Source organism: Apus apus, chromosome 10 (assembly GCF_020740795.1).
Source record: "Apus apus isolate bApuApu2 chromosome 10, bApuApu2.pri.cur, whole genome shotgun sequence".
In the NCBI taxonomy this organism is placed as follows: Eukaryota; Metazoa; Chordata; class Aves; order Apodiformes; family Apodidae; genus Apus; species Apus apus.
This window is the reverse complement of record NC_067291.1, coordinates 3,862,419-3,889,392: the sequence shown is the minus strand read 5'-3', so window position 1 is coordinate 3,889,392 and position 26,974 is coordinate 3,862,419. Positions and strand designations below refer to the sequence as shown.

The following is a 26,974-nucleotide window of genomic DNA, read 5'->3' as shown; positions in this document are numbered from 1 at the left end:
TATCTTTATTTGTAATCATATATATATATATTAGAACTACTGCCTGAACAACTAAAACACTGAGTTTCAGGAGAAAAAAATCTGCAGCTGTAAGGGCCAGTTTATATATTTATATTGCAACATAGGAGTTACACCAGTCAGACATTAGCAAGGACTGAGAAAAAGGCAAACTGTCAGCAAATGTAATTTTGCTCAATCTATATATGCAGCAAATTGTAACATGAAACCAAGATCTAACTAAAGCATAATTTGACAAAAGCTTTGTTCCGTGATTATGCTACTTAGATTTGTACAGGAACAGCAACACTCTAGGAAACTGCAAAATAATAATCGAAGAACCTGTGAAAGACACTTTTTGTACTCTTGAAAAGGGTTTATTTTCGGAGATCCTGATTAAGTCAAGCACAGCTTTTTAAATCAAAATAGAGCTTGATGACCTAGTTTCACTTTATAAATAGCACTTCTCTTCAGATCACAGTGTAACTTGTTTCATCTGGCTTTGTGTAACTCCTGAAATACAGTTGAATCACACTGACTAGAATTTTAGTAAAAGGAAAAAATCAGCTCATAATAGACAAATTCTTGAGTAAAAGAAGAAAGTAACTATTTCATATTACTAATTTTTACTGTAATATTGTCTAGAAGACTGGATACACACTAGTTTGTTTTAAGGCTGCATTAAATAATGGAAAATAAGCCTATTAATTAACAAATACAAACAGAAATGGACTTGCAATGAAACCAGTAATATCTGGTAAGAAATACTTATGTCTGATATTGCCTAGGTTTTCTCTACTTAGAAAAAAAAACAGCATCAAATTTGTATCTAATTCAGACCCCTTACTAAAGTAACTCCAGAAAAGGCAATGAGATAGATGAACAGAGGAGTGGATCATCCATACTCCAAGCACAGCTCTATGGATTTCCTACTTGGCTGTTTCTCAGTGACACAGTGCACTGAGGCCAGTACATGTCTCTGATGTCACTGTGCTATACACCTGTATTTTCTTTTAATTTGAGCATCTTTATACAGCATCACTCAAAAAAACCCCTAAAATTCCCATTCATTTTCTTTTCTCATTATAAGTCTTGGCCACCAAAATCCACAGACCACTTGTAAAAGCCTAATTTTAAAATGTTCTTGGATTGCAATGAAATACATCTTTCTTGATGATTATTACTTAATTTTTTCCTAGCCAGACCCTGGTTTGATTTTGCATTTTATGTTAAAAAAAAAACAAACAACCCACCAAAAAAACCCAGAAGCAGAAATCCCCAGTAGAATTCATTTTCTTTCAAGGCTAACTTTTTAAGTGAAGGGAATCTCAACAAGGAAACTCATGTTTGCAAAAGCCAGATTTCCCAAACACTTCACTGAACTTATGACAATTTAAAGAGCTGCCAACTAGAACACTATCTTAGTAACAGGTGATATTACAAAGTCTTAGGAGATCTGCAGATTTCCAGTCTTTAACCTCCTTCTACCTATTTCAAATGAAAAGAAAGCTGTAAGAAGTTAAATATTAATCAAGTCTTATCATGCATCTTTTACAAAGAATTTCAGCTGACCTTCCACCACCAGCCTTAATGAAGACTATTTAAAACACTCATATACTAAAAAACCTCAGGTAATCTTATGGATGACCGGAGTCACAATTATTTCATGTAAAGCTTCTACTTAAAAGTGAGTCTTCAATGACAGTTTATGTGCCAAAAAAATATTATACATGAGGATTCCAGAAAGTTTCAGACAAATCAAATTATTTCATTAACATCATATTGACAATCTGAGATCTAGGTATGCTAGCTCTTCAAGCAGGTGATTTTTCTGCCCCTTAACGTTTACTCCTGAAATCCAAAGCCAGTGACCTATGGTTTTACCATACTTTTCAGCACATCAGCCCCTCACTTTTCCATCTCATGTTGTCTCCTGTTAAATTAAGTCTCTAAAACATAATGCATTTTAAAAAACACACTAAAGTAGCGTTCAGGTGCAATTTGTGTTAAAGACAAAAAAGGTGGAAGTTACAACCAGACAATACAATGGCCAGAAATATATTCAAATGAAGAAATTAAAAGTCTAACCATGAGAGGAGTGAGGTTTTGAACAGTTTTCTAAGAGGAACTCTGGGGAAGTAACAAAAAAATTCTATTTTGAAAAAAGTATTAAGTTGACACTTAAGCTTCTGCCATACTGATACAATGGATGCTGTAACCCTGGGTATTATTCTAAGGAGTACAGTATCAACTCATAGATACACAAATTCACAAGAAGTCGTCAAGTTCTCATTTAGAAAAAAAAATAATCAGTGATCCATTTTAAAAGCAACTGATAAGTAGATGCCTGACTGTACACTGGGGCACAACTGTGCACAACAGGCTGTTGCAAAGCAGACTCTGGTACACAGCGTTTTACTTTGGTTCAGAGGACCTGGCAACCAGACTGCTGGTTCGAGATGAAAAAACTGTATTTTTAAAAGTATGGAATTATTCTCCCCTTTTCTGTTTTGAAGGAATTCCACAAATACAGGAGCTCTGTGTATGGCTACAGCAGCAAGCCCCCGATTTCTGTGTTGAAAAGATCCAAGAAGTGTGCAGTAACTAAGGAACCAGAGGCTAATCACCTTAAAAATAAGGACTTCATCCAACTGTTCACAGCACGAGGCTAATATTCCTTCCTACCAAATTCTAGAGCTTACTGTCCTGAAACTTATTATTTTATTATACTCACCACAGATAACAGGTGCTATCACTAGCCAAAAATTATCTAGCAGTATACTAACGAACTACAAGTCCACCTGTAACTGAGAAATCCCATAGGCTGCCTCAATCCACTGGGCCTTGCTGCTGCCAGGCTTTGAGATCAATTACCCAGCATTATGAAAGGCAGGGGCTGTAAAAGCCATTAGAGAAAGGCAATTTCTACATGAAGAGTAGTGAATTAGGGATGACATTTCAGCTCTTGCATTTGCCAGTTTATGTCAAGAAGATAACATTAATTACATTTGGATTTTGTTTTGTTTCACTGCAGTTGGGCTCTGTTCTGTGTTCACTTTTATTGGTAGTAAGCAGACACTGGTGCTTTACAGACAGGTCTTTGATTTCCCCCTTGCCTAGCCAACAGGGATGTAAAAAAGCCTTTCTGGATCTTAGACTACTAAGTCTAAGATCACTACCTTAGTGTAACACATTACAGTGTTACATTACTGCTGGTGAGGGTGAGATGTGTGACAGAGTAGAAATTAAACTCCTTTTTAACTTTTCCTACAAGGACAAGAAAAAGGCTAGGAATTTTGAGTGTTTAATTCATGCCTTATTTTCAGCATGGGATAACATTTTAAAGCATTTTAGCAAATACCCTTAGCCTGTCTGTGGCTAAATATCTACACCACGTTAGCACTAACGCCGAAGAAAATTAGTATTTAAAAATCAGTTTCTACTTCAAGGATTTGAGTCAAAAAGGTAAAAGTTATTTACTTCTGTGTGCACTGGATCTGTCCCTTGGTTATCAAGGGATAAACTAAATGCTGATTTCCTGCACTGTTAATTCTCTGTTTCTCTCTTTATGTAGGAGAGTAGAGCAATACAGCCAGTCCTGCCTGCACCTCGTTAAGGCAGCTGCCTCCTTCAGCACCCTCCTCTTCCAGACAGCCTCACTGGATCTTCAGAAACTTGCCCAAGATGCCTCCTGTGCAGATAGCTTCACACAAGCCATTTCAGTAACATCTGCAGTGTGTTCAACCACAACTGAAAGCTGGGAATTACTGGGGAGTTTTTTTGCACTATTAAACATTCAGTTGATGCAATGAGAAGTGAATAAAGTAGCACCAATAAGCTATCCCTGGACATAAAATGCACACTACTTCTGTTAAGGTAAGAAACTACCATCCAGGAGTGGATGAAACCACAAGGATACTTATTTCTGGAAATTAGGTTAAGCACATTTCTATTACTTATCCTTAGGAGAAATGAAGTAAGACAAGTAGTTTTTTTTTTCCTCCTCTCTACTGACAGCAAAGGCATCGGGGAGGCAGAAAAGAGGTTATTGCAATACTTTATTTTTACAAAACACTCAATAGAAAGATTCTACTAAGAACTCCCATTTTCAAGCTCATCACCATCTTTATCCTGCTAGTCCAGACATTGAGGATTCTACTCCTTGTATACAGAGAAGGGAATTAAACAGTGTATCCCACAACCCAGCCCTACAATACTACAATTGCTGTGAAAGAACAGTAGGATATATGCACATGGGCTACAAATGAAATTTTCACTTATATTTGGAAAAAACACATCCCTAAACAAAAGCCCCACAAACTCTAAGATTTTCTTCCCCTAATGCCAACTAAGGTAGCTTACCTGGTAGGCATCTAGCTGTTCATCAGTAAATATCGTTTGCTTATTACCCATCTTAACTGAGGGATTCCTCCTCTATGCAAATGCATCCCATTAGAAGCAGCTGGATTCCTCTGTATTGTAGGCATTTAGAGCACGTAAACTCCGTGAAGGTGCTGAAAAAATCCCAAAGCCTGCATTGAACTGGTTTTGACTCTACTTGCCCAGTGAGGAAGGACACAGTACTGGGAAGTCTTTGCAAAGGCTTGACTCCAACGCGCTGGGAAGGAGGGTGATAAAATCAGAGGCAGGTATCGCCCAGAAGCAGTGATGCCATCCTGCCCCTTCTCCAGACGCTTTTCGAAGAGGCACACAGAGCTGCGATGACATACAAGCAGGGCAGGCAGTCCTAGGAGGAATGGGCTCTGTGCCGCCCCGCTCCCCGATCTCCCCTTGCCTCCAGAGCCCCCCTGCTCAGCACCTCCCGCCACCCGATGGCGCTGGGCAGCGCAGCCGTACTGCGCACCCGCGCAAGCCCCGCCGCCGCAGCCAGGGATCCGCGGACACACGTTTCTGTAGCTGCCCTGCCCAGAGAAAACAACCCTAGCCCCAGGACTTGTGCCTGCACTGCGGCCACAACCAGCCCTGGCTGTCAGGGATGTTAGTCCCCAGCCGGAGGTACCAACCCCCCGGTGTGCCAGGGAAAGCAAATATTCCTTCCCACACTAATTAAATAAAATCGGGAAGACTACAGAAAACAGGCGCTCATCTGACTCCTTCGGCTCTAGTAAGTACTGCTGGAAAGAAAAAAATGCTACCACAGCCTAAAGCAAAGGTAGAAAGTACCACTAGAGGGCTCACAATATATTTTATAAAGTAATACAACCCTAGTAATGTATGGCCGAGAACATTTTTTGAAAAGGACATAAAAGAGCACGTAAGAGACGCAGGCAGACAAAATTAATAAACTCAAATGAAAGTATATTATCTAACATCTGCAGTAGGACAAGCTCTCATAATAGCAGTAGGAAGAAGGCTGAACGAGATAGGATGGGAACAGGGAGGAAAAACGTGCTATGAAGAAGTTTCTTCGGGCTGCTCACTTCTCATTTGTGTCACTACTTTGTGTACAGCTCTGCCAAAAAGTCATCTTTCCCTCAGGAGGCCGGGTGCTTATTAAAACACCTGGAGAATTGTCTAGTGCTTTTTCCTACAGCTCCTAATGATCCTGGGCTGACAACAGCATTGCATGACAGGAGTTCAATTTACCTTGGCATGTAATAACAAACATTTAACAATAACACTGACAGTATTGTATTAATAATACAATAATACTAAAAGTAATGTATTGTACACATAGTAAAAACATCCTGTGTAGTGTGTTGGATAGGTAGTAAAAACATTCTATGAAGTGCTGAACCCTGGACTGTTCTGAGACAGCTTATTTAGATTGTCACATTTGGAAATGTAGGTGTGATTAGCTGCAAACCAGCTCCGCCCTGAGCTACAAAACCACAAAGTTTTACCATTAGGCAAAATAAATTACTTGGGATGAGAATGTCATCAACATGACACATTAGTGATAAGCAAAACTCTGAAATTTAACAGTGAAAGAATGGATTCTACCAATAAAATATATTGCAGCACCGCTTCAGAAAAGGAAGTAAGAAGCTACAGTAGTACGGACAACACCAGCTCTGAGTGACCGGCCAGCCAACCAGGAGGGCAGCAAGTATCAATCCCAGTATCAGGCAGCTGTGTCAACTGTCAGGTGCCCAAACTGAGCTCTGCCACTAGTGGTGTGGGTTTTTTTCTTTCCCCCAAAGTACAGTGGTATTGGATTATTGTTATGTTCCAAAAGATCCTCCACAAATCGGCCAGAATGTAAAGAACGAAAAAACTCCCCAATCTGCAAAATACAGTATTCCTATTAATTAAGTGCTCTTTTAACACACTGTTTTGAATCAGAAAACTACAATTTTACCCCTTGAGATTAAAGAACTTTCATAGTTCTGGAAGTTCTTACGCATCCTCAACTCTAGTGGTTATGCATATAATTAAGCACATTTCATATCTGTGATCTGGTGCTACTGAAATGCAAGAGCCAGCAGCTGGCCAGCAGCCACTCAGACCAGACCAATACTTACAGTCAAGTGATTTGCATGAAATAGCACTCCATTCACAGCCACCTAATTCAAGCTGCCTGTCTATTCAAATCAGATTAAATATAAATGGCCAAATTATCTTTAATGCCATTATACAGAAGTGAATTGACACCAGGGGTGGAACAGGCTCCATGTCTTTTCATACCGTGACTCTGTGTACTTCACAGTATTCTTGCAGTGAAAAGACTGACATCTGATGTCTTCATTTTTCACCTGCTTTTATATTCCTAGCTGCCTGCTCCCACTGTATCTTGGATGACACACGTATCACCTAGTCTTCACATTTGGAATCAAAATAGTAACAATAAAAAGCAGAGGGGCTAAAAAATGAAAAGTATCCATTAGGTGAGACCTACTTGTGTTTACAAAGCAGGCCAGAGGCAGAGATCCTGAGATTCACAGACATATTCCTGTTTATGCCTTTGGGCCTGGATTTTCACTCTGCCCCCTCCTCTTTCCTTTTACATATTAGGAATGCTTTGGTTTCATTCTAATACAAAGAAAGCCTACCGGAAAACTGGTATGGCTAAAAGGAGTTGATTGCTTTAAAAGACTTAGAAGGTCTTGCTTTAAAAGAAAGATTCAGCTGACCAAGGGAACAGCACCCACTGAGTACATGGACAAAAAATAAATTGTTTCTTCAATTCCTCTTTCCAAACTCTGAAGAGTATTTTTTATAATGAAATAAAATTAAAATACACATATTTTAAAAAAGAGGATTCAAACACTGATTGTTCAGGACTCCACTACACTAACTAGTTCTTCTCAAGCATGCTCCAGTGGTATCTGTATTTCACTGCATAGTTATCTTGCTGTACCAACTGGGTAAAATTTAAATAGAGTATAATGCACAAAGTCCTTTTCACTCCTTTTATCTGTTTCTATGTATCAAATATCAGATTATTTTCAGTTTGCTTTTTCACTACTTCTGTTTGCATTTAGCAAAGATTAGTTTGTCAGCTGAGGTTATGCAATACTTACTCAGTAGCACTACTGCAACAGATCAATACTTATTTATGTACACAGCAAGATCTGCCTTTACCATTATCAGTACCAGTCTTTCATCACACTTTCCTATATTTCAATTTCTTTCAACTGTTTGCCAAAGCAAGTGATTTTAAGATACTTAGCAACACATAGCTCTTATCTTGCAATCAGTTGCACATAAAGTAGTCTAAGTATATACATACAGCAGTCTTGCCACTAGACTGGCCACTATACCAGAGAACATGGTTAGGTAGTCACTGTTCACCTCCTTTAGAAGTTTTAAGTCATTGAGCAGAAAATATACTATCGACCATGTACACCAGAGTCAGTATTTCACAGCAAGGTGGCTGTCAGCTGCAATAGCTTAACACCCACCAAGGCTGTGATCTGAGCCCAGCTGCAGGGACTTGTTTCTACAGCTCAGGAAGTGGGACAAATCATGCTAGCACTCCTTATGGCCCTCAGCACAGTCTCCTGCCCTCAATTGTTGCTAGCCACCACTGCTACACCAGGGGACTTTGATACCTTGTTAGTAGAGGTGTAAGTTTAATAATCTCCAACAGACAGGTCATACTACCTTAAATTGTCTCTGTAAATTATGCAGTGAGATTATAACTATGGCTCTTATTCTTCAAAGCAATAAAGCAAGCTACTATGAACAGAGATCACCTGACCTGATAATGAGAGGATCCAGGGTTTTAACAGTCAAGCTACCTATCTGCTACCTTCACTGCTCAAGCTGGTTTGCTACAACTTTTATTCAAGTAAAAAAGAACTTGCAAGTATTCCAACACGATCTCTTCCATACAGATGTTCCCTTGCAGATTAGCTCTTAACAAACACTCACTCTGTTAGCAAAGAGAGCAGTTTTGATCTAGGACTGCCTATACATTTATTCTGTTGCTACTTTCTATGAGTCATTAGGGCCTCCTTCTCCTGCAAGTGTAAGCAACAATGATCCCTACTTGCAGTGATTACAAGGGAAAAGTTTATTCTTCACTGAAACTGTGGAAATTCCCCCCAGGTCTTTGAGGCTTTGCTTCTCCACTTTAAACCTACTTACAGTTTCGTTTGCTCACAGATAAATGAGGAACAATAACGTTCAGCTACAATAGGTGCTATGGAGTTAAAATAACTACAATGCTTGTGAGCTTCTTAAATAAAAACATTAGAGCTACAAAACATTACTATTACAATATGCTACACCAGCTGTCACAACTTGCCTCTTAGTTAATAGTTACTGCAAACTATAAATAAAAAATGAACGGTGAATACACAGTTACAAAATAGAAGTCACAAAACAAGTTAAAATATTAGATTGATGCTACTGCAGTGGCTAGAAAAGCTGCTTTTCCAACACGTGGCCACCAGGAGGATGCTCAGACCCCACTAACTGTGTCTGGAAGTGCTACCGTGTAAGAGGATCCCTCACGGGACTGAGCCCTGTCTTACAAACGAACAAACAGAACTTGAGAAAGATGCAAAACTAACAAATTGCATTTGTTATAATGAGCAGTAACTTCTGTAGACAGCTTTTAATGTTAAAAGAAAAGGAAAACCATGTGCAACATTTGTCCGTTTTATTATCTTATCTAGCTAGCTTAATGAAACCCTCTTGTCTTAGAAGATGGAGGTTTCTGACTACATTTCATTAAGCCTAATTTATCCTGAATACATCAAGTAATTTATTTTTTTGTAAGATCCTTTACACACGACCATGCTTTTGCCTCAGGAACAAAATAATAAAAAACATAAATAATTGTTTCCTAAGTAGATTAAATTGAATATAATTAATTCCCTCATAGGGAGTCTCAATACAGTGATCACTAGGGAAAAAAAAACCCGTACTGCTCTCTCTATATAGGCATCTTTTTTCTAGACAAAATAACTTCTGATTGTTTTCTTAGTGTTGTTTAGCCCTTCTCAGAACAGATCCAAAACAGCCACAGTTAATAGCTTATTATTGTAGTTATTATGAGTAATTATGAGTCATTATTATTTTGGTAGCACCTATCAGACACGAATCAGAAACCTGCTGCAATAGCTGTTGAAAATATATTTTAAAAATACATCAATTTACAATTAAAGTGCAAACCCAGAAAACAGACACAGATACAGTCAGAAAACACAAGAAAATAGCATAAATACACTCTGTGTAGTATAGCACATAATCAGCTTAACATTTATGGAGTCCTTTGACAAGCATCATGGCAAAACAAACAACAAACACAAAATAAAGGAGTAGAAGAGACATACACATCCCACGGGAAGCAGTTAAAACAATCAACTCAAGTAGTATGTCCTAGAAAAATCATCGGTCAAGCTCACGTGGAAGCAAGTCTACAGAAGGGGAGGAAAAACCCCAGAGAATAGGACATGCAAGCCATGGAAAGTAAAGATGGCACAAAAGAGCCAATATGTGTAATATATGATCAAGCTTTGAATAAAAAAAAAAAAATTAGAGGAGATACCTGCAGGGCCAACTTGGATATTGAAGACTAGATGAAAAACCAGCAGAAGTTACCTGAAGAAAATAAGTGTCAAGAGCACATTTGCCATCGCAGATAGCACCAAAGCATTATCAAAGATTAAAAAAAACACAGTTTCAGTTCACAGTTTTTTAGCACATGCAGGACACACAGTAAGGCCACAACTACTCTGGCAACTCCACTACCAAAAACCAGCTGCAAATTATACTGAGACACCCTTATAATGCCAAAAAGGTGCAAGAAACCAAAGGTAGTTTTCATTTCCTTTTACACAGTCCCTTGAGTTTAAACTTTGAGGATATATTAAACTCATATTTTACATCTTCGTTCGCAACTGCTGAGGTTAGAATCTTGGTCTTGATTTTAAACAATTAACAACACTTGACATTCATTGAGTGAAGACAACTGGAAGCAATGGTAACACTTACTCAGACAGCAGAGCCTAGCATATCCTGAGAGAGAGTCTCTGCATCAGCCTTTGCCTAAGCAGATCATACACAAGCTGGCAATACTAGCACCACTCCACAGGTAGGAAAACCTCTTCAGTTAGTTACCACTTAATAAGCCCAAAGTGTGGTTGGTGCTTGCCTCTCAAAACCACCCCAAGCTACCTTGCCACCCCACAGCACAGAGAATAAAGCATTTTTTACCGATTTTGGTGGGACTGATACACGTCTCCATCTCTACTGACCACGGTAAGGCCTGACCACACGCTGCCCAGGACAGGCCGCAGCCTGAGGCCTCTTCCCTCGGCACAGCCCACGATGCAGGATCGTCCCCATTTCCAAAATTCACGGGACAAGTACCTCAGAAATTAAGGCAAACATAAATCCTAAGCTGCCACTATGACAACAATTTTTTTTTTTTGACATCTCAAAGTGCGTTTTTCCCCCTCTGCTGCAACGAATACCCAAAGCCTTCCTTTTCTACTCAAAATACGCTGCATTTTCCTGTGAGCGACTCAATTCTAGAAGTTGAGACCTCATAAAACCATGAAACGTTTCACGACCGGAGCGGCCTGGGAACGCCGCGGGTTTGCAGCTGCCCTAGCGGTACCTCCTCAGCCTCCACACCGCGGCTGCCGGCGGCTTCTCGGGCAGGGCCGGGCCGGGCCGGGCCGGGCGCTCCCCGGTACCTCAGCGCGGCAGCAGCACACCCAGCGCCCGGGGGGGGACGGCGGACAAAGGGAGGGGGGACGGGAGGGAACGTCTGCGGCCGCACGGGGCCGGGACGGCAGAGCGGGAGGCAGGGCGAGGAACGAGACACAGGGCAGGGAGGCGGCGGGCGGCAGCTGAGGGACCAGAGCTACCCCCCATCCCCTCGGCACTAACCCCCCCATCCCCTCGGCACTAACCCCCCCATCCCCTCGGCACTAACCCCCCCATCCCCTCGGCACTAACACCCCCATCCCCTCGGCACTACCAACACCCCCATCCCCTCGGCACTACCAACACCCCCATCCCCTCAGCGCTACCCCTCTCATTCCCCTCAGCACTAACACCCTCATCTCCTCAGAGTTCCCCCCCCATCCCCTCAGCGCCACCACAGCAGCGGCCGCCTGGGGCGGGGCTCACGCGCGGCGCGGGGCGGGGCTCACGCGCGGGGCGGGGCGGGGCCTGCTGCTGCTGCTGCTGCTGCTGCCGCCGCACGCGCGCCGGTTCCGGTCTGAGGCGGGCGCGGGCGCTGCGGGGCCTCGGGAGCCGCCGGGAGCATCATGGCTGCGGCCGCGTGGATCCCTACGGTAAGCGAGGCGGGACAAGCCCCTTCCCCGGGCCGCGCCTGTGACCTTGGCGGCTCGGCGGCGGCTCGGCGGCGCGGCCGCGGGGGGCCAGCCGCCCTCGGCAAGGTCGCGGTGCCGCCGGGCTCCGGCAGCGCTCCGAGGGGCTCGGGGCCGAGGGGCGGCCCCGCGGGGGGCGCTCTGTGCCCGCTGTCCCGGGCTGGCGGTGGGCAGGGGCCGTTACTGCAACAGCTGCTGCTGCCCGCGGGCTCCCGGGGGGGCCCGGCCGGGAGGTCGCGCCGTAGAGGTCACGGCGCGGGCCCGGCCGGCCGGGGGGAGCGGCCGCGGGCGGCAGCGGGGGATGCCCGCCCGGCGGGGACCCCCATCCCGGGTCCCCCGGGTGCCGGCAGGGAAGGCTACAAACACCCTTCCCGAAAAGAGCCCGCCGGGTCGGTCCTTACGGAGCGTTCCGGGCGCGCAGCGGCGGGCGGGCCTCTCTCCGATGGCTTCCTGGCCGCTTTCTGCCCTCCGGGATTTACGCTGTCCCCGCGGCTGTCACCCTCTTGCCCGCCTGAGCGACATTTCTTGTGCAGCTGCTCGTCAGAGCCTGTCGGGGGCTCAGTCCCTGCGGAGGCCCCGCTTCCCAGCCCCGCTAAGACCTGGAAGAACTGTCAGGAGGTAACCGCGGCACACGCCTTTGGGGTCAGAACGGAGCTGTTTCGCTCATCCCGATTCTCTGCTGCTGTTACAGATGTTCAGCTGAAGTGTCATGTGCCAAGACAGGCTGTTCCCTTTCCAGGGCTGCTCTGGAATGTGAATCCTGACTCTGGGAACTGCCACGAGGGCAGTTGCACTGGTGTAAATCCCACCTTTTCATTTACTGCTTGTGCCGCAAATAAATGGCTTGCTATGGTGAACACTGCCTGCCCGTTGCAGTGATCTGGTACATGTTGGGGTTTGTTTAGAATAATTCATTTAGAAGAATTTATGAATTCTAGCTTAAGTTACTTCTCCCACAGCGTTTGTCACAATACATGAGAATTCTGTTGTGCCAGCATGGTTTGTCCCTTTTGCCATCCAGCAGGTCAGTAAAGACAGGGCTAATGAACACAAATTGGACAGGAAGGGAACACAAATGGTCAAATATGATCATAGAACATGCTGAGTTGGAAGGGACCTGTCAGGATTATAGAGTCCAACTCCTGTCCCTGTGTAGGGCACCCCAAGAATCACACCGTGTGCCTGAGAGCTGCAGACAGTGTCCATGACTGTGGTAGGAATGAAGTAGTGTACATCTGTTTGCACTTACAAGTTTTCTGACTCTTGAGTCACAAAGGCATGAAAAGTCCTAGAAAGGAGGACAAGGCTGGGAGGCTGAGGTCTTTCTGCAGTTATCAGCACTGATGTGACAGGGGATTTTGTCCCTGGTGCTCACCTAGGCAAGAGCTTAAGCTGAGGTATCATCCCAGTGCTGAAGCTTAATGCCATTTTGGAATGTTCAGATGTTAGAAAGTGTGAGTCCATGGCTGTGCTGTGTAGACTTATTGCTATGGTGAATTCTGTCTTTAGCATGCACTTCATTTATTCTTTTTAAAAACAGTTAGATACTCAGAAGGCAACACTATAAAACCTGCAGGTATAAAAGGTGGAGGAATAAAATTCACCACAGTTGGACTGGAAGAAGTGGCACTAATGGCAAGTAGTTTTGGAAACATGACCTAAGATACTGTCCACCCAGCTGTTGGTGAAAGTGTTTGCTTTTTCACTTTGCTTTCCATGAATCTTAATCCTCAGCATATCATCTACTTAGAATTACTAGGACCTTATTTCAGAAGTGCAGCAGTAAGGACTCGGGTGTTGGTGCAGTAACTTCCCCTTACCCCAGGCAAGGCAGGACAGGGTGGCACCCTGCAAGGCCTCCCTGTCCTGGCTTTACCTCCTGCTAAGAATATCAACATGAGCTGCCAGTGCACAGAGTGCTTGGGAGCAGCTTGTCAAGGCGTTAGTTACTCTTGTTTCACTCTGATTTTTCTACCAGTTCAAGATAGGAAAGTTAAAGCTGCAATATTAACTTCTAAAAATCCTGTTGGTGTGGTAAAATGGCATCTCTGTGTTTTCTGTTCTTGCAGGTTTCTCGATTGCTAGGTGCTTTCAAAAACCAAAAACAGGTGACCAGAAGTTTTAGTAATGCTGTGAGTATAATAGTTCCATTTTTTTCTTTTAAGAAGTTTCTCAAGAAAGGGATTCAGAAATTTCTAAGGTTGCTGTTATTATTTTTAATTCCAGTGGCCTCAATAACTGGACATACATGCTCTTAATACCGTGGTGGATGTATATTGGTTATTCGCTGTCTTTGCAGATTAAAGCCTAAGTGCTGATACAAAAGGCTTTAGCAAAAGACAGAAGTGGCATGAAAACTTCTCACAAAATATGGACATAAGCCAGTCCTGTGGAACTCACCTGGAAATGGGCAAATATTGGGCACAGCAGAAAAATTGTTGAAAAGCTTCTCATTCTATTTTGCAGATTTTCTTCTAAGCACTAGATTTACTTTATTGCATTTAGAATACCTTGCATCTGAAGTTCTGCCTTTCCAAAGCCTTCTTTAAAGTATTTTAGACACTGTGTATTTCCTTGTAGGTGTTTTACCTTCTTCATGTGTATGGGTTTGAAGTGCCCAAAGGCCTTTTTTTCAGCCTTGAAAAGTGCTTAGGGAGAAGCAGGGCTCAGCACCACTGCATGTACCCTTAAGGAGGACTTAAAGAGGAATTGTGGCTTTTAATTATAAGTTTGGTGGAACAGCTAGAAAAGAAACTGAAGGGTGGCTCCTATCTTACACAGTGTCAGGTTCAGAAGGTGAGGCACCTGTGGTTGTGTTTATACCACAACTCTGGCTCAGGTGGAGTCCTGCTGTGCTGTGACAGCACAAAACTGATCTGGAGGCATTCCATCAGTGATGTGCTTGCTCAACAGCAGTGTTCTGTCACCTGAAGCTCTGCTTCTTTTGTTGTGCACAGTGAATTTCTTTGGCTCAAACATATTAAAAAATCACTCAATAGATATATAACATCTAAATATTTTACGTGGAGAGCAAAACATATCTTGTGAGTTGATTCTAATTGGGATTTTGCAAATAATGCTGTGTCTGAGCTGCCTTTCTTGTAGGCAATAGTGAGCCCTTACAAAACCACTGGCATGTTTTAAATAAAACAAAAAAAAGAGCTGGGGCATGTTTGATTACAATAGTGTGCATAACTGGTTTTTTTTTTTTAATCAAAGCAGATTACTTTCTTCCCCTGTTATTCAGGGAGTCTGGGCTGTCCAATGTATTTAATCTGATGATGATAAAAGAAACAAGACTGAGAACATTATGGGAGGAAAATAACTTGGTATTGTTAAAAATGGGTCTGAGGTTTTTAGGAAGTCACTTAAGAAGTTTAGGTGTAAGTTCAGGTGAATGGAGTTTTTCATAAATTTAATCTTTTCTAGCATATATCAATACTATGCAACAAGTTTATGATATTGGAGACTAAAGGTAGGTGATATTAATCTTCTCTCCAAATTTCAAGAAGCAAGCATGCTGAGATCTTTCATTTCAAGGAACACTGAGCATGAACCTGCCTTTCAGGTTAACCTTCTGTGTTTTGAAACAGGAATAGATAGTAGGCAGATTTTTAAACAATGCTCTCAAAATGTTTGCACAGTCCCTTTGAAAGGAAGTTAGTGATTACTGCTTCTGTCACTACTACTGTTCTTCATAGTGAGTAAATAGTAACTGAACACTGATTTTCTGGTAGTTACTTGGTTCCTACAGCACCTGAGAACGTTTTCTATGTAGAAAACAAGCATCCATTTGTTGTACTACTGATATTTTTCTACCCAGGTACAAACAGTAACTTTAATCCCAGGAGATGGCATTGGACCTGAGATTTCTGCTGCTGTTGTGAAGATCTTTGATGCTGCCAAAGTAAGTCAGATTTGTCTTGCTGTAAGCATTGCAAGTTTAACTACAGCAAGTATTAACTAGTCATATTAAAAATATTTTCAACTTCCAAAAGATCAAGTCATGTTTAAGCTGTTCAGACTTGTTGGCAGTAGAAAGAGGTGGAAGCTTCAGCTTAGAAGAGATAGGACTGCAATATCAAGGCAGGATTTGAAACTGGTTAGCTGGCAGAGGAGTAGAGAGTTGAGAACAAATGCTGTGTTTAATTTTTGGAAATATGAACTCAGTATATCATGTGGAGTCACCTTGTTGGTGTTGCAGTCCAGAGCAACTGACAGAAGTTCTTTCATTGTGACTTCCAGTGCAGACAAGAAGAGTGTGTAAAAGGCCTGGCTTATTTGTGGAGATCAAACTGCTGCACTGCCAGACACATTCACTTAAATGATACAAAAACTAAATATATCCAAGAACTGTTTTACTGCCTATCTGAGGAACTGCACCAGAATTTGTCTTGTTTTCTTGAAAGGAAATAGAGCTCTTGAGGAAAGATGCCTGTTAAGTTGTTCCACATCAGTAACAGCACGAAGGTGTTTTCCCTCTGTAATACAACTATCCAACTGAGATTTGAAAAACGTGAAGCTCTCTTCAATTATATATGAAAACCTTAGAATAGTTTTGGTTGTTTCTGGGGAGTCAAGCAGGAGGTGTGGAGTAGTAAAACCTAAGTTTGTGTGTGAGTGCATGTTTGCAATATTGAATCAGATGTTTGTTCCAAGGGGGATTCTCTAGGATATTACACTTAAGATTGGTTCTGTTTGTTTATGAAGCTCCTTCCTGATTAAAGGGATGCATAGGAAACTGTCACATAAGAAGATTTTTGCTGTGAATGCAAATTCAGGAAGCAATGTGGAGTACTTGCAAATTTTCAGTTAGATAACAGATACGTATCTGTGTTGTCTTCCAGGCAGTATGGATGATGAGCTCTCAAGGAATTCAGTTTTCAAATGTGTTGTCTGTTGTATACAAAGAGCTCAACAGCTTTAAGAGCTTGAAAGAAGCAGTGTTTATATTGCAATGCTAATGATTTCTCTGTGTGTGACAACTCAGGAGGCATCTTATGGTATTCATGTTTATGATGATGCTCAAATTATTTTATTTTCACTTAACTACATTTTAAAAAAATATTTGAGTTTAAACATCTCACGCTTGCTCTCAGTCACCAGAGATCAATTGTTTAGGAAGGTCTGGTCAAAATTTCTTGTGCACCTTTTTGTGAAAGGGAAGATAAAGCTTGAAAGCAAAAAGTGATGACATCTAAGTTAACACAGATTAAATGTGTTTAGGCTCCTATTCAGTGGGAAGAGAGGAATGTTACAGCTATCCAGGGACCAGGAGGGAAGTGGATGATACCTCCAGATGCCAAAGAATCCATGGATAAAAACAAAATGGGATTAAAAGGTACTTCAGGGGTTAATACAAAGATACTACACACTGTTGTTCTTAGTGTGAGTCTGATTTAGAGCTAAAGTCCTTCATCTGTAGCACAATAAAATGGCTAATTACAGGGGACAGCCTGTCAAGTAGTCTTCTGTAATCTTTAATCAGTCCTTCCTTTCAAAGCCATAACTTCCATAGATATTCTAGGAATGATGTTAAAGGCAGGTATTATTACAGACCAACCTTTGGACTCTATGGAGAATGCCTTTCTAGTCCAGTTGATATTCCATAGTATGTGCTAACTATATTGCTAATAGTAGCTTTTAAATGTTGTTTTTAGTGAAAACCTTTTGTAAAAACTCCTATTCCATATAAGGGTCACAACTGGGCCTGTATCACTGTGTAGCACTCTTGATAGCACAGAATTCCCAGGGCATTTCAGCCTAAGGGTTGACTAGGAATTTGGAGATGCTGTGTAAGAGAACCACTTTACCTAGAGTTTCACCTCTAAAATTCATGGAGAGGTTTATCTTCTCAGTCATTCTTGTGGGTTTTTTTTAATTTCCCCCCCTCCCCATTGTTTTTCTTCCTGTTTTCCAGGGCCTTTGAAGACTCCAATTGCTGCAGGGCACCCCTCCATGAATCTGCTGCTGCGGAAAACCTTCGACCTGTACGCGAACGTGCGCCCGTGCGTGTCGATCGAAGGCTACAAGACCCCCTACACAGACGTGAACATCGTCACCATCCGGGAGAACACGGAAGGGGAATACAGTGGGATTGAGCACGTGGTATGTTGCTGGCAGTGGTGTGTTTGTGCTGGGTTTCCTGGAATGGTAACTTGGCCCATCTCGGAGGCCTAGTACTAAGGGGTTGGGTGGTGGTAGTTTTCTACCCATTAAAAAGTTACTTTTTTTATCATAGAATCACAGAATTATTGAGGCTGGAAAAGCCCTCTGAGATCATCAAGTCCAGCCTATGACCTGACACCACCACATCTAGACTATGGCACTAAATGCCACGTCCAGTCTTTCCTTAAACACCTCCAGGGATGGTGACTCCACCACTTCCCTGGGCAGTCCATTTCAATGTCTAATCACCCTCTCCATGAGGAAGTGCTTCCCAATATCCAATGCAAACTTCCCCTGGTGAAGCTTCAGACCATTCACTGGTTGCCTAGGAGAAAAGCCCAACCCCCACCTGACTACAACCTCTCTTCAGGTAGTTGTAGAGACTGATAAAAGTCCCCTCTGAGTCTCTTCTGCAGCTTAACACCCCCTTCTCCCTCAGTCTCTCCCCATAAGACTTTGCCTCTAGTCCCTTCACCAGCCTGGTTGCTTTATTAAGCAATGCATTGCCATGACTGCCTGACTCAGAGTTGTACTACTTTGTTCCATTCATACTAGTGACTTGGAAAATGAGCTTGCACTTCTCCTACCAATGCAACTACTGTCTTTCAGATTGTTGAAGGTGTTGTGCAGAGCATCAAGCTGATCACAGAGGAAGCGAGCAAGCGGATTGCGGAGTTTGCTTTTGAGTATGCCAGAAACAACCAGAGAAGCCACGTTACTGCTGTGCACAAGGCAAATATTATGTATGTTGACGCCTCTTTTGGAGAAGAGCAACAAATAGTAATGGGCATTTAATCATTAGTAACTTTTGAAATCATCCTCAAGCATGTAAATTGTGTGGATGCTCTTGGGAGTAAGTAAAATGGGCAGTACTGACCATGTACTGATAGGGCTGTCATAATTACATACTAATGTTTTTATTGGCAAGTTTGTAGTAATCCTGTGATTTTCCTTGCAAAGCTCTTAGTTTAAAAATAGTCTTAAACAGGAAAATGAATTGTATAAGTGAGGATGAAAATGGCTAGCATCTTTTACAGCTTCCAAGCTACCTAGCACTGAGCTGAGTCAGAACACGTGGCATTATGTGACACCACCTTTACACACTCAGTAAGCCTGAGAATTAATGTATGCCTGGTAAACTACTGAAACAAACATATTCTAGGAGAAAATGTGAAAGGCATAACTGCTCTGCCTGTAATATATTAAAAATATTATTTATATTTAACGTGCGGGATAACTGGTCACAAATGAAGTTATTGCACTCTAATACTTTTAGTAATCCTCTGTTGCATGCAGTTTTCTTTATCTTCAGTATTGCTTACTTACAATAACTGCAATATCCTCGTGCTTATTTAATTGCAGGAGAATGTCTGATGGGCTTTTCTTGAGAAAATGCAGGGAGGCAGCAGAAAATTGTAAAGATATTAAATTTAATGAAATGTATCTGGATACAGTGTGTCTGAATGTGAGTATTTCTGTGTTTTAATTGTGGTTATTTTTTAATTTAAATTCTTAACCATAATGAAAATATACTTCTTTCTAGATGGTTCAAGACCCATCACAATTTGATGTGCTTGTTATGCCAAACTTGTATGGTGACATCCTCAGGTATGGAAATCTTAATTCAAACTAACCCAACATGTAAAATACTGTTCCTTTCCAGACAGCTTGTCAGGTTATATGCTAGCCAGATGGGTGATGATTTTATGCATCCAAGAGTTTAAAACTTTATAAATCAGGCTTTAAATGGGAAGAAAGGATGGTATTATTAAATTATTAATATATTGTTGGGAGGGACTGTATGTAGAGAATGTGCTTCTTATTGGGAAAAAAAAACGGGGCAGAAAAGAAATTTCTCCCAATATGTGAAGAATTTAACAGCTTAAATTGTAATAAAGAATGCTTAGTTAGATATTGGAGAAAAACTTCCTGATCTTAAGCACTAAAACAGATGGTGTAAGATGGCTGTGGGGCCATGGTGTTTACAGCAAGCTAACCACACAGTTCAATGATTCTGTACAGACACTGAAGGAAAAAAAATATATGACCTCTGAATATCCTTCCAGCTCCTGCTTTATGTGTTGTTTTTCCTTTCCTTCAAATAACATTTTGTATTTGAATAACACTAATCCTAGAGGTACCTGATGTCTTGAAATCCATGAGCATCCATTTTCCATTCTGTAAAATGTTTGAGTGTAAACTCAATTAAATACTGCATGTAAAATTAAGTACCTTAATCTGAACTCTTAAGTGTATAACATAACATGGCTTCTTCTTGCACCACTGAGGAGAGACTGATAAAATAGCTGGAATCAGAATTTATTTAATAGTTCAATGATTATTTGCATCTTAGAATCCATCTCCTGGTTTTGTACAGATAATAAAGTAAAGGTGACTTACGTATAAGAAGAAATGCTTGTTGAGCTGCTCTTAAAATGGCTCTCCCTCCCTGATAAGGCTGGCTGTAACCTCTAAGGCAAGTCAGAGCCCTTGTTGCTTTCTGCATTGGCAGAGGAGTCCACAGGGCCCTCACAGCAGCTGTTAGGCTGTCAGCTAAAAGAAACCAAATCAGATGAGTCCCATCATCAGTACTATTTAAATTCACTTTACCTGGTTCAGTATCCCCAATTTTAACACTGGGGAAGGTTTCACTCACAGAGCTTTTTTAAATGGTGAACATAATGCCAAACAGGTTTTTTGGCCTGAACAAGTACAGAAGGAAATCTCTTATCTTGAAGCTTTAAATACCTACAGTGAGAAATGTAAACTGTATCCATGTTTTTCCCCAGACTATGCAACTAAAGCTAATTGGTTTATTTTAGCTTGAACATAAAATACTGTTCTGCAGGGTCACCCAGACTTTTCTGCTTGTTCATCCTTGATTAACTAAGTTGTAGAGAATAAAACAGTACACTAAAATAGCAAATTTTTAGGAGCTTTGTTTACCAGTGTGTTCAGCTTTGAGGGTGGAGTATGGTGACTATAGTCACAGTTGGTTTGTTTTTCCCCATGTTAATTAGGGGCTGCTCAGTAAAGAGAGGGGGAAAGCTGGTCTGGGGTCACCTGGAACATGTTCCTTAAGCTACATGCAATAAACTTTAGAACTGCTAGTAATTCATCTTCCCAAGCAAAATTCTTTCACATTTTTTAGAAGGACATGACACAGGAAAAGTAGTTCTGTGGCCTCTGGATACTTTCAGGGAACTGTACATTATCATTCTTGCTACTTTTTGAGACTTGCACAGGTATTTCATACATTGAGTACCCTTTGTTGTGCCTATGTCTTAATCAGCTTTATTGTAGTATTTGGAATTTCATGTTCACTTTCCTTTATTAAATTGTCTCCTGCTAGTAGTTCTACAAATTTTCAAATGCTCCAATCTAGTACAAGTGGCAAGCAACATCTGTTCTTTCCCAGTATTATTCTCAGACAGTGTGGGTATATAAAATAAGTTACTGTTGTAATAAAAAGAGAAACAGAAATATTTTAATATCTTGCAGAGAGGCAAAACTTGTGAGGTTTTCTTTTGGGGTTTGTTTTTTTCAGTGACTTGTGTGCTGGACTGATTGGGGGTCTTGGAGTAACACCAAGTGGAAATATCGGTGCTAATGGAGTTGCAATTTTTGAATCGGTGAGTCTTCTAATGCAAGCTTTAGTAGGAATCATTACTTTGTAACCAGAAACTTTTCCACGAGGAACACTGTGGCTGTCATGGAACCAAGTTCTCCTTAGAACTATTTTTTAGTGTGAAGATGCTGAAGCTTTACCCAGAGGGAGTAGTTAAAGGATATATTACTCATAGTTTTTTGCGTGTCCTTTTACCGACAGTTTGTTTTCCCTCTTTTTTGTAAGATAAATACCCTCTGGAAAACAGAACTTGAGTGGCACAATTGGGAGATACTAGGTGACCTAGTTCCCCCTTCCTGATGCCTTTGAACAGAATTGTTCTGGGCTTTCCTATCTCTTTTCCACTAGCTGTATCACAGTGAAAAGAAGTCCTGTTTTAAAATGCAAATCTTATTTTAACACGCTCATGCCTGTTTCAGGTTGCTTGCATATGTTTGAATTGCCTAGGACATTTTAATCAGCATATTGACATCCTAACAGATGGGTTCTTTTATTTCTAGGTTCATGGGACAGCACCAGACATTGCAGGAAAAGACATGGCAAATCCAACTGCCCTTCTCCTGAGTGCTGTGATGATGCTGCGTCACATGGGACTCCACAAATATGCCACAAAAATTGAGACAGCTTGCTTTGACACCATTAAAGATGGAAAGGTAATATGGGGGGGTGCAAATAAATGCAGTGAACTAAAATCCTATTCTGTGACAGCAGACATGAACAGCAGTACAGTGGCTGTAGCCTGCTGGCTTGATGCATGAGCAGTGCTGCTGTCCTGTGATAGTTATCATCTTTGGTGGTATTCAATCTGCCCTGCTCAGGAGCTCAGTTACAGCCTGGAACATTCCTTGTGACTCAGTAATGCTCATTCTACATGTCCACAGCTTCGTGAACTCTAAAACCCACTTCTAGATGTCTACTTTTCATGAAGGGAATTGGAGGTTTAAGTAACTAGTGGTATTTCACTTGTGAAGTTTACCCTGCATACAAAGCATATATATTTAAATCTGGATCCTGAAGTGAAGGACGCTCATTTGCCTTTCACAGGCTTAATAATCCTCTTCATTTATAGGATTTCAGTCCTGACTGTAATACACCTGTGCCTGTTTTTTCAGGTCAATTATTTTCTTTTTATCCTCTTAACTGCTTTCACTTCTTTTTGGACAGATTTTATCCAGTATTTACTTTTTCCCGTAGAATTGTATGTGATTTTCCTTTGGCAGTGTCTCCAGATGGGAGACTTAAATTCTGGGGGGGCTTATCCTCTGAAACCTGACTTCAATTTGTGCCCTTAATATTATTGGTTCACTCATCTACCTTGATGCCCACCTTTTCAAAACAAAGCTGGAAAGATCCTGAAAGTTGCAATAAAGAAGATGAGCAGTTAGCCTTGCTGGTTCAGTTATCTTGGGCAGGAGCATAAGCAGCTGCTTTGTAATTATCAAGTAACAAGCATGCTTAAACAAAAATTGTCATCATTTCATAAGTGGTCTGTTGTAGCTATCTTACTGTGCATAGGAGCCAGTTTAAAAAAATCTAAACTTAAAAGTGAATAAAGAGGTGCTCCTGTAAAGTTCCCATTTACTGCTCTGGAAATGAAACCCTCCATCTGCAGGTCAGTAATTCTATGGAAGATAACAGTGCAACTTTTGTGACATGGCTACTTGTTTACTAGTTACTTACAATGTTATCATGACATGCTCAAAACTGAGAGAAACTTTTTAAATTGAGAAAAGCATAATGCAAATGACAAAATCCTAAAATAGTAACCTTGATTGCCTCTCAAGCTTGCAATTTCTCCCTTTTCTCCCTCCCCTCAGCCCTTTGATTAAGATACCTGGGTGTACTAAATTGGGGAAAACTAAATTAGCTCCTAGACTGCCTTAATCTAGCCAGGCTGGACAAGCAGTGTTGTCTAATTTTTGGGGTTTTTGTGTGGTTTTACTATCTTCATGCTGCCAGGCAGATGCTGGACTTGATGAAGTTTCTTTTAACTCTGCATTTTTCCATCTCTAAACTCAGCAAACTTAAAGAGCTGCTAATGTGGAGCATTAAGACCTGTGTGTGCTTCTTCTGTGGGGGTTTCTAATCAAACCCAAACAACCTTACTGAATGTCTCCATTAGTTGCCTTTGTGCTGAGCCTTCATAGAGGAATTTTACTTCCGAAGGACAAACTTCTTTTTGGAGATTTAAACACCTGGCAACTAATTACACCATTATATGGCAAACAGACTTTGGAGAGCTCTGGCCAAATGCACTTTCTTCCTGGAATTAAGACAAAACCATGTTCAAATCTGATAAAATACTTGAGGATACTCAGGTTTTCTCTAGCTGCTTCAGCCTGCACAGTCCTTACTGATTTAGGCTAGACGAGATGTGGAAAAACTCCAAACTGATTTATTCCTTCTCGCCCATAGTTGGTATTTCTACATCAGATATAACATACAGAATTGTGCAAAGACTGTCCTCATAAAACATTTTATAGTAAGGTTATTTTTGTACTCTTTCAGGTCTTGACAAAAGACTTGGGAGGCAATGCCAAGTGCTCAGAATTCACAGAGGAGATCTGCCGCCGGGTACGGGACTCGGACTGAACCTGCTCTCCCTGCCTGGAACAACTCCAGAGGGACACATCACACCAAGTACATTCTGTGCAACCTGATATCCAGATGCAGACAGTTTGCTTGTCTCTTAAGACAGCAAACTTTTTTTTTTTAGGGCCTCTCCATCAATAAATGCAGTCCGTGTGGCTACAAAATGATGCTTGTGCCTGCTTTCAGTAGACTTGAAATGCTTTTGTCTTATTTATTTATTTCTATCTGGTGAACATTTTTATGTAAGTGAATTCTTTTGTTGCCACTGTAACTGTCTAACATCTTCCATTGCAACTAGAGGTTTTTACTTTCCACAGAGAAAAATTATGCAAATAAACCAGTAACAGAATTAGTGACATGTAAAAGCACCTTAATGGTTAAAACCTACTTTATTGATCTTACTGAAATTCAAAAGGTAGATTTTCAGCCTAACAGTAGCACAAGAGGACCTTCATAAACAGAAACGGGTATAAAATAACTTAAAATAGCAATTTCTTGTTAAAAGCAATGAAAAAAAACACTTTACATACTCTGGTGATTCAAATAGAGCCTTGCCCTCCAAGGGCAAGAATGAAGAAATACAAAATTCTAGCTATTTAATCTATTTGTGTATTTTTTTTAAAAGCCCACAACCATTAACCAGGAAGGGCTGAGAAATAATGTTTAAGTAAATTTATTTTTCAAATCTATATACCAAAATAATTCCTCAAAATTTTCCTCTCTGAAGCAGACTTTACAACAGAGTACTAATGAGAGTAAATTGCACAAAATTACTTCTACCATATATTGGGAAAGTACTAACTTTGCAAATTTATACTAAATATTTCATGACTTCTGCTAGAATGCTTTTTGTGGTGTACTTTTGTACACAGTCTGTTCAGCCTTTCTTGATGTATTGACTAGTAATTTTATTCTAGAAACTCTGAATGTAAGCAACTAGTCCTAAATGGACTAAGACAGATTGAAGGTTTGGCTCTGGTGCCTGTGTTCCAGAAATACATTTCATCCCTATTCAAGGAAATCTGAGACTATTTTTTCCCATCTTACTAAGCCTAATGGGTGCAAAAGCAACTCTTTCTCTCCCATCTTCATCACATACAGATAGTCAGGAGTCATTCTGATCTGTATGTCTTAAGGTATCCTTCCATTAGTACACCTTACAAGAAAATGTGTATTTTAAAATTCATGACTATAGCACAGGATTAGCCCTACTGCCAGAACCAGGCTTCTTAAAGCTTAAGTCTATTAATAGATATTACTCCACTTAGTTATGTTCTATTAAGACTGTCTAGGCTGGTTGTTTCAGAAGTAATATCAATGTTGAGTAATAACTTCTAGTGTTACTCTATGAAGTAAGCATCCCAGCTTTTTTAAGACAGTCCAACAACATGTTGGAGAAGGGACAATGAGCCTTATTCCTTGTGCATTTGGCCTTTGGTGAATAGGGCAGCATTTCTGTGTTCCACAAGCTCCTGCTTCCTTGTTTCCTTCAGATTAATACTGTCAAAGAACTCCTGGATTACTATTACGCACAAAATGGGGAAAATAAACTTTTCCAAGTCCTAATGCTTCTCTTGTTTTTATAATCCTAGGCTGCTACCTTTTATTATGTGTTGAGCTGATCACTGGTACTCCCAACAAATCTAGAGTCTATAAGATGCTTAAGACTGGTAATGGAACTTTCATGGATACGATATCCTGTTCTGCATGATTGTTTTCATCAAGAGCAGTGGCTGCAGCCTGCCTGCTTGTGCTAGAAATTATAACCCTCTGCCAAAGATCACTTACTAACAGCAAATCCTTTATACAACTTTCTGTCAAGTATGCTCTTCACATAATATGATTTATATTTTAAAGGGGAAGAAGAAACGCAGCTGTGATTTGTCAGAACCACTATAATGTAAATATGGAAACATGCAGAGATGCTTTGACAACCATTGTTTCTAAACTCTTGCTTAAAAAAAGTGCTGTGAAAAATTTTAAGTTTCTGCTCTAAAGCACTGGAATGTGAAAGCACCTGTATTTCCTATTTTCTGTCTTTGGGGAGCTATTCCCCCAACTATTATGATTATTTGTTTTTAGGAGAAATAGTAATACTTATTTCTACATGGATTTAATAAGTGATGAACTGCTGTTTTCACAAAAGTCTGAACTCTAGCTACTGTAACAACAGAGGAGGAATGTCTTCATGTTCTGAAATGATGTGTTAGTGAACTAAGAGAAACTGTTCTGTGGGAGGGGAAAAAAAACAAACAGCCCCTTTGATTTTTTAAATTTTTTAATTGTTACCTTTATCACTGGAGTGGTTTCACATTTTCACTAAGCAGTGCTGCTAACTACTGATCTACCAAAATGTATCATGAGCTACAGGGAGCATTCTGTAGAACAAAAAAAAAAGAAAGAAAATTCACTGTAGAAAAAAATCTTTGTGTGTCAGTCTAGAGGAATCATTTATATGTTATGTTTTTAATCATTAATTAGGTAATAAAGTAAAAACCAGTATTAGAAAATGGACACACTGTGTAGATGTTTGTGTAAAAAGAGAACAAATGATGAGGTGAGTATCAGGAACAACTCATGGCAGTTTTCTAGTGGTTCAGTTCAATAGACTACAAAACCAAAACAATCATAAATCTTTGTTAATGCTTTTGTTTAGGAAATACTTTCTTTAGCTCACAGATCTTAATGCCTGGATGGAAGACTTCTTATTCTTCATAGAAGGAGTCTACTTCATGTCTGTATTTCTCCAGCACAGTGAGCCGTTTTAACTTCATTGTCGGACCTTGAAAGAGGGAGTTAGTCACAACACCAGAAATACAAACAAAAAACTCCT

General features: G+C 40.8%; 3 protein-coding genes across 14 annotated transcripts in view; 1 reads left to right on the top strand and 2 right to left on the bottom strand.

The window, feature by feature from the left end:
* CIB2 (calcium and integrin binding family member 2) overlaps positions 1–12,360 on the bottom strand; it is a 47,825-nt gene extending 35,465 nt beyond the window's left edge. For 2 of the 9 annotated variants that reach the window (XM_051628702.1, XM_051628704.1), the window contains exon 1: positions 4,360–4,753. In XM_051628702.1, the coding sequence (XP_051484662.1) occupies positions 4,360–4,410 (51 nt within the window). In that variant the 5' untranslated portion in view covers positions 4,411–4,753. Of the gene's footprint in view, positions 1–4,359; positions 4,754–6,129; positions 6,245–6,856; positions 6,907–9,958; positions 10,012–10,626; positions 11,024–12,154 lie in introns of those variants that run through there. The other 7 variants (XM_051628708.1, XM_051628706.1, XM_051628701.1 and 4 more) reach the window with 7 other exon arrangements.
* On the top strand, positions 11,600–26,655 carry IDH3A (isocitrate dehydrogenase (NAD(+)) 3 catalytic subunit alpha). Its single transcript, XM_051628699.1, has 11 exons — positions 11,600–11,717; positions 13,823–13,885; positions 15,577–15,660; positions 16,980–17,094; positions 17,674–17,861; positions 18,531–18,664; positions 19,284–19,386; positions 19,465–19,529; positions 21,469–21,553; positions 22,050–22,202; positions 24,058–26,655. The coding sequence occupies exons 1-11, from the start codon at positions 11,691–11,693 to the stop codon at positions 24,139–24,141; spliced, it is 1,101 nt and encodes a 366-aa protein (XP_051484659.1). The 5' UTR covers positions 11,600–11,690; the 3' UTR covers positions 24,142–26,655.
* The window catches only part of ACSBG1 (acyl-CoA synthetase bubblegum family member 1), a 33,596-nt gene continuing 33,023 nt past the window's right edge, over positions 26,402–26,974 (bottom strand). For 3 of the 4 annotated variants that reach the window (XM_051628692.1, XM_051628694.1, XM_051628695.1), the window contains one exon: positions 26,402–26,923. In XM_051628692.1, the coding sequence (XP_051484652.1) occupies positions 26,847–26,923 (77 nt within the window). In that variant the 3' untranslated portion in view covers positions 26,402–26,846. The remainder of the gene's footprint in view (positions 26,924–26,974) is intronic. The other variant, XM_051628693.1, reaches the window with a different exon arrangement.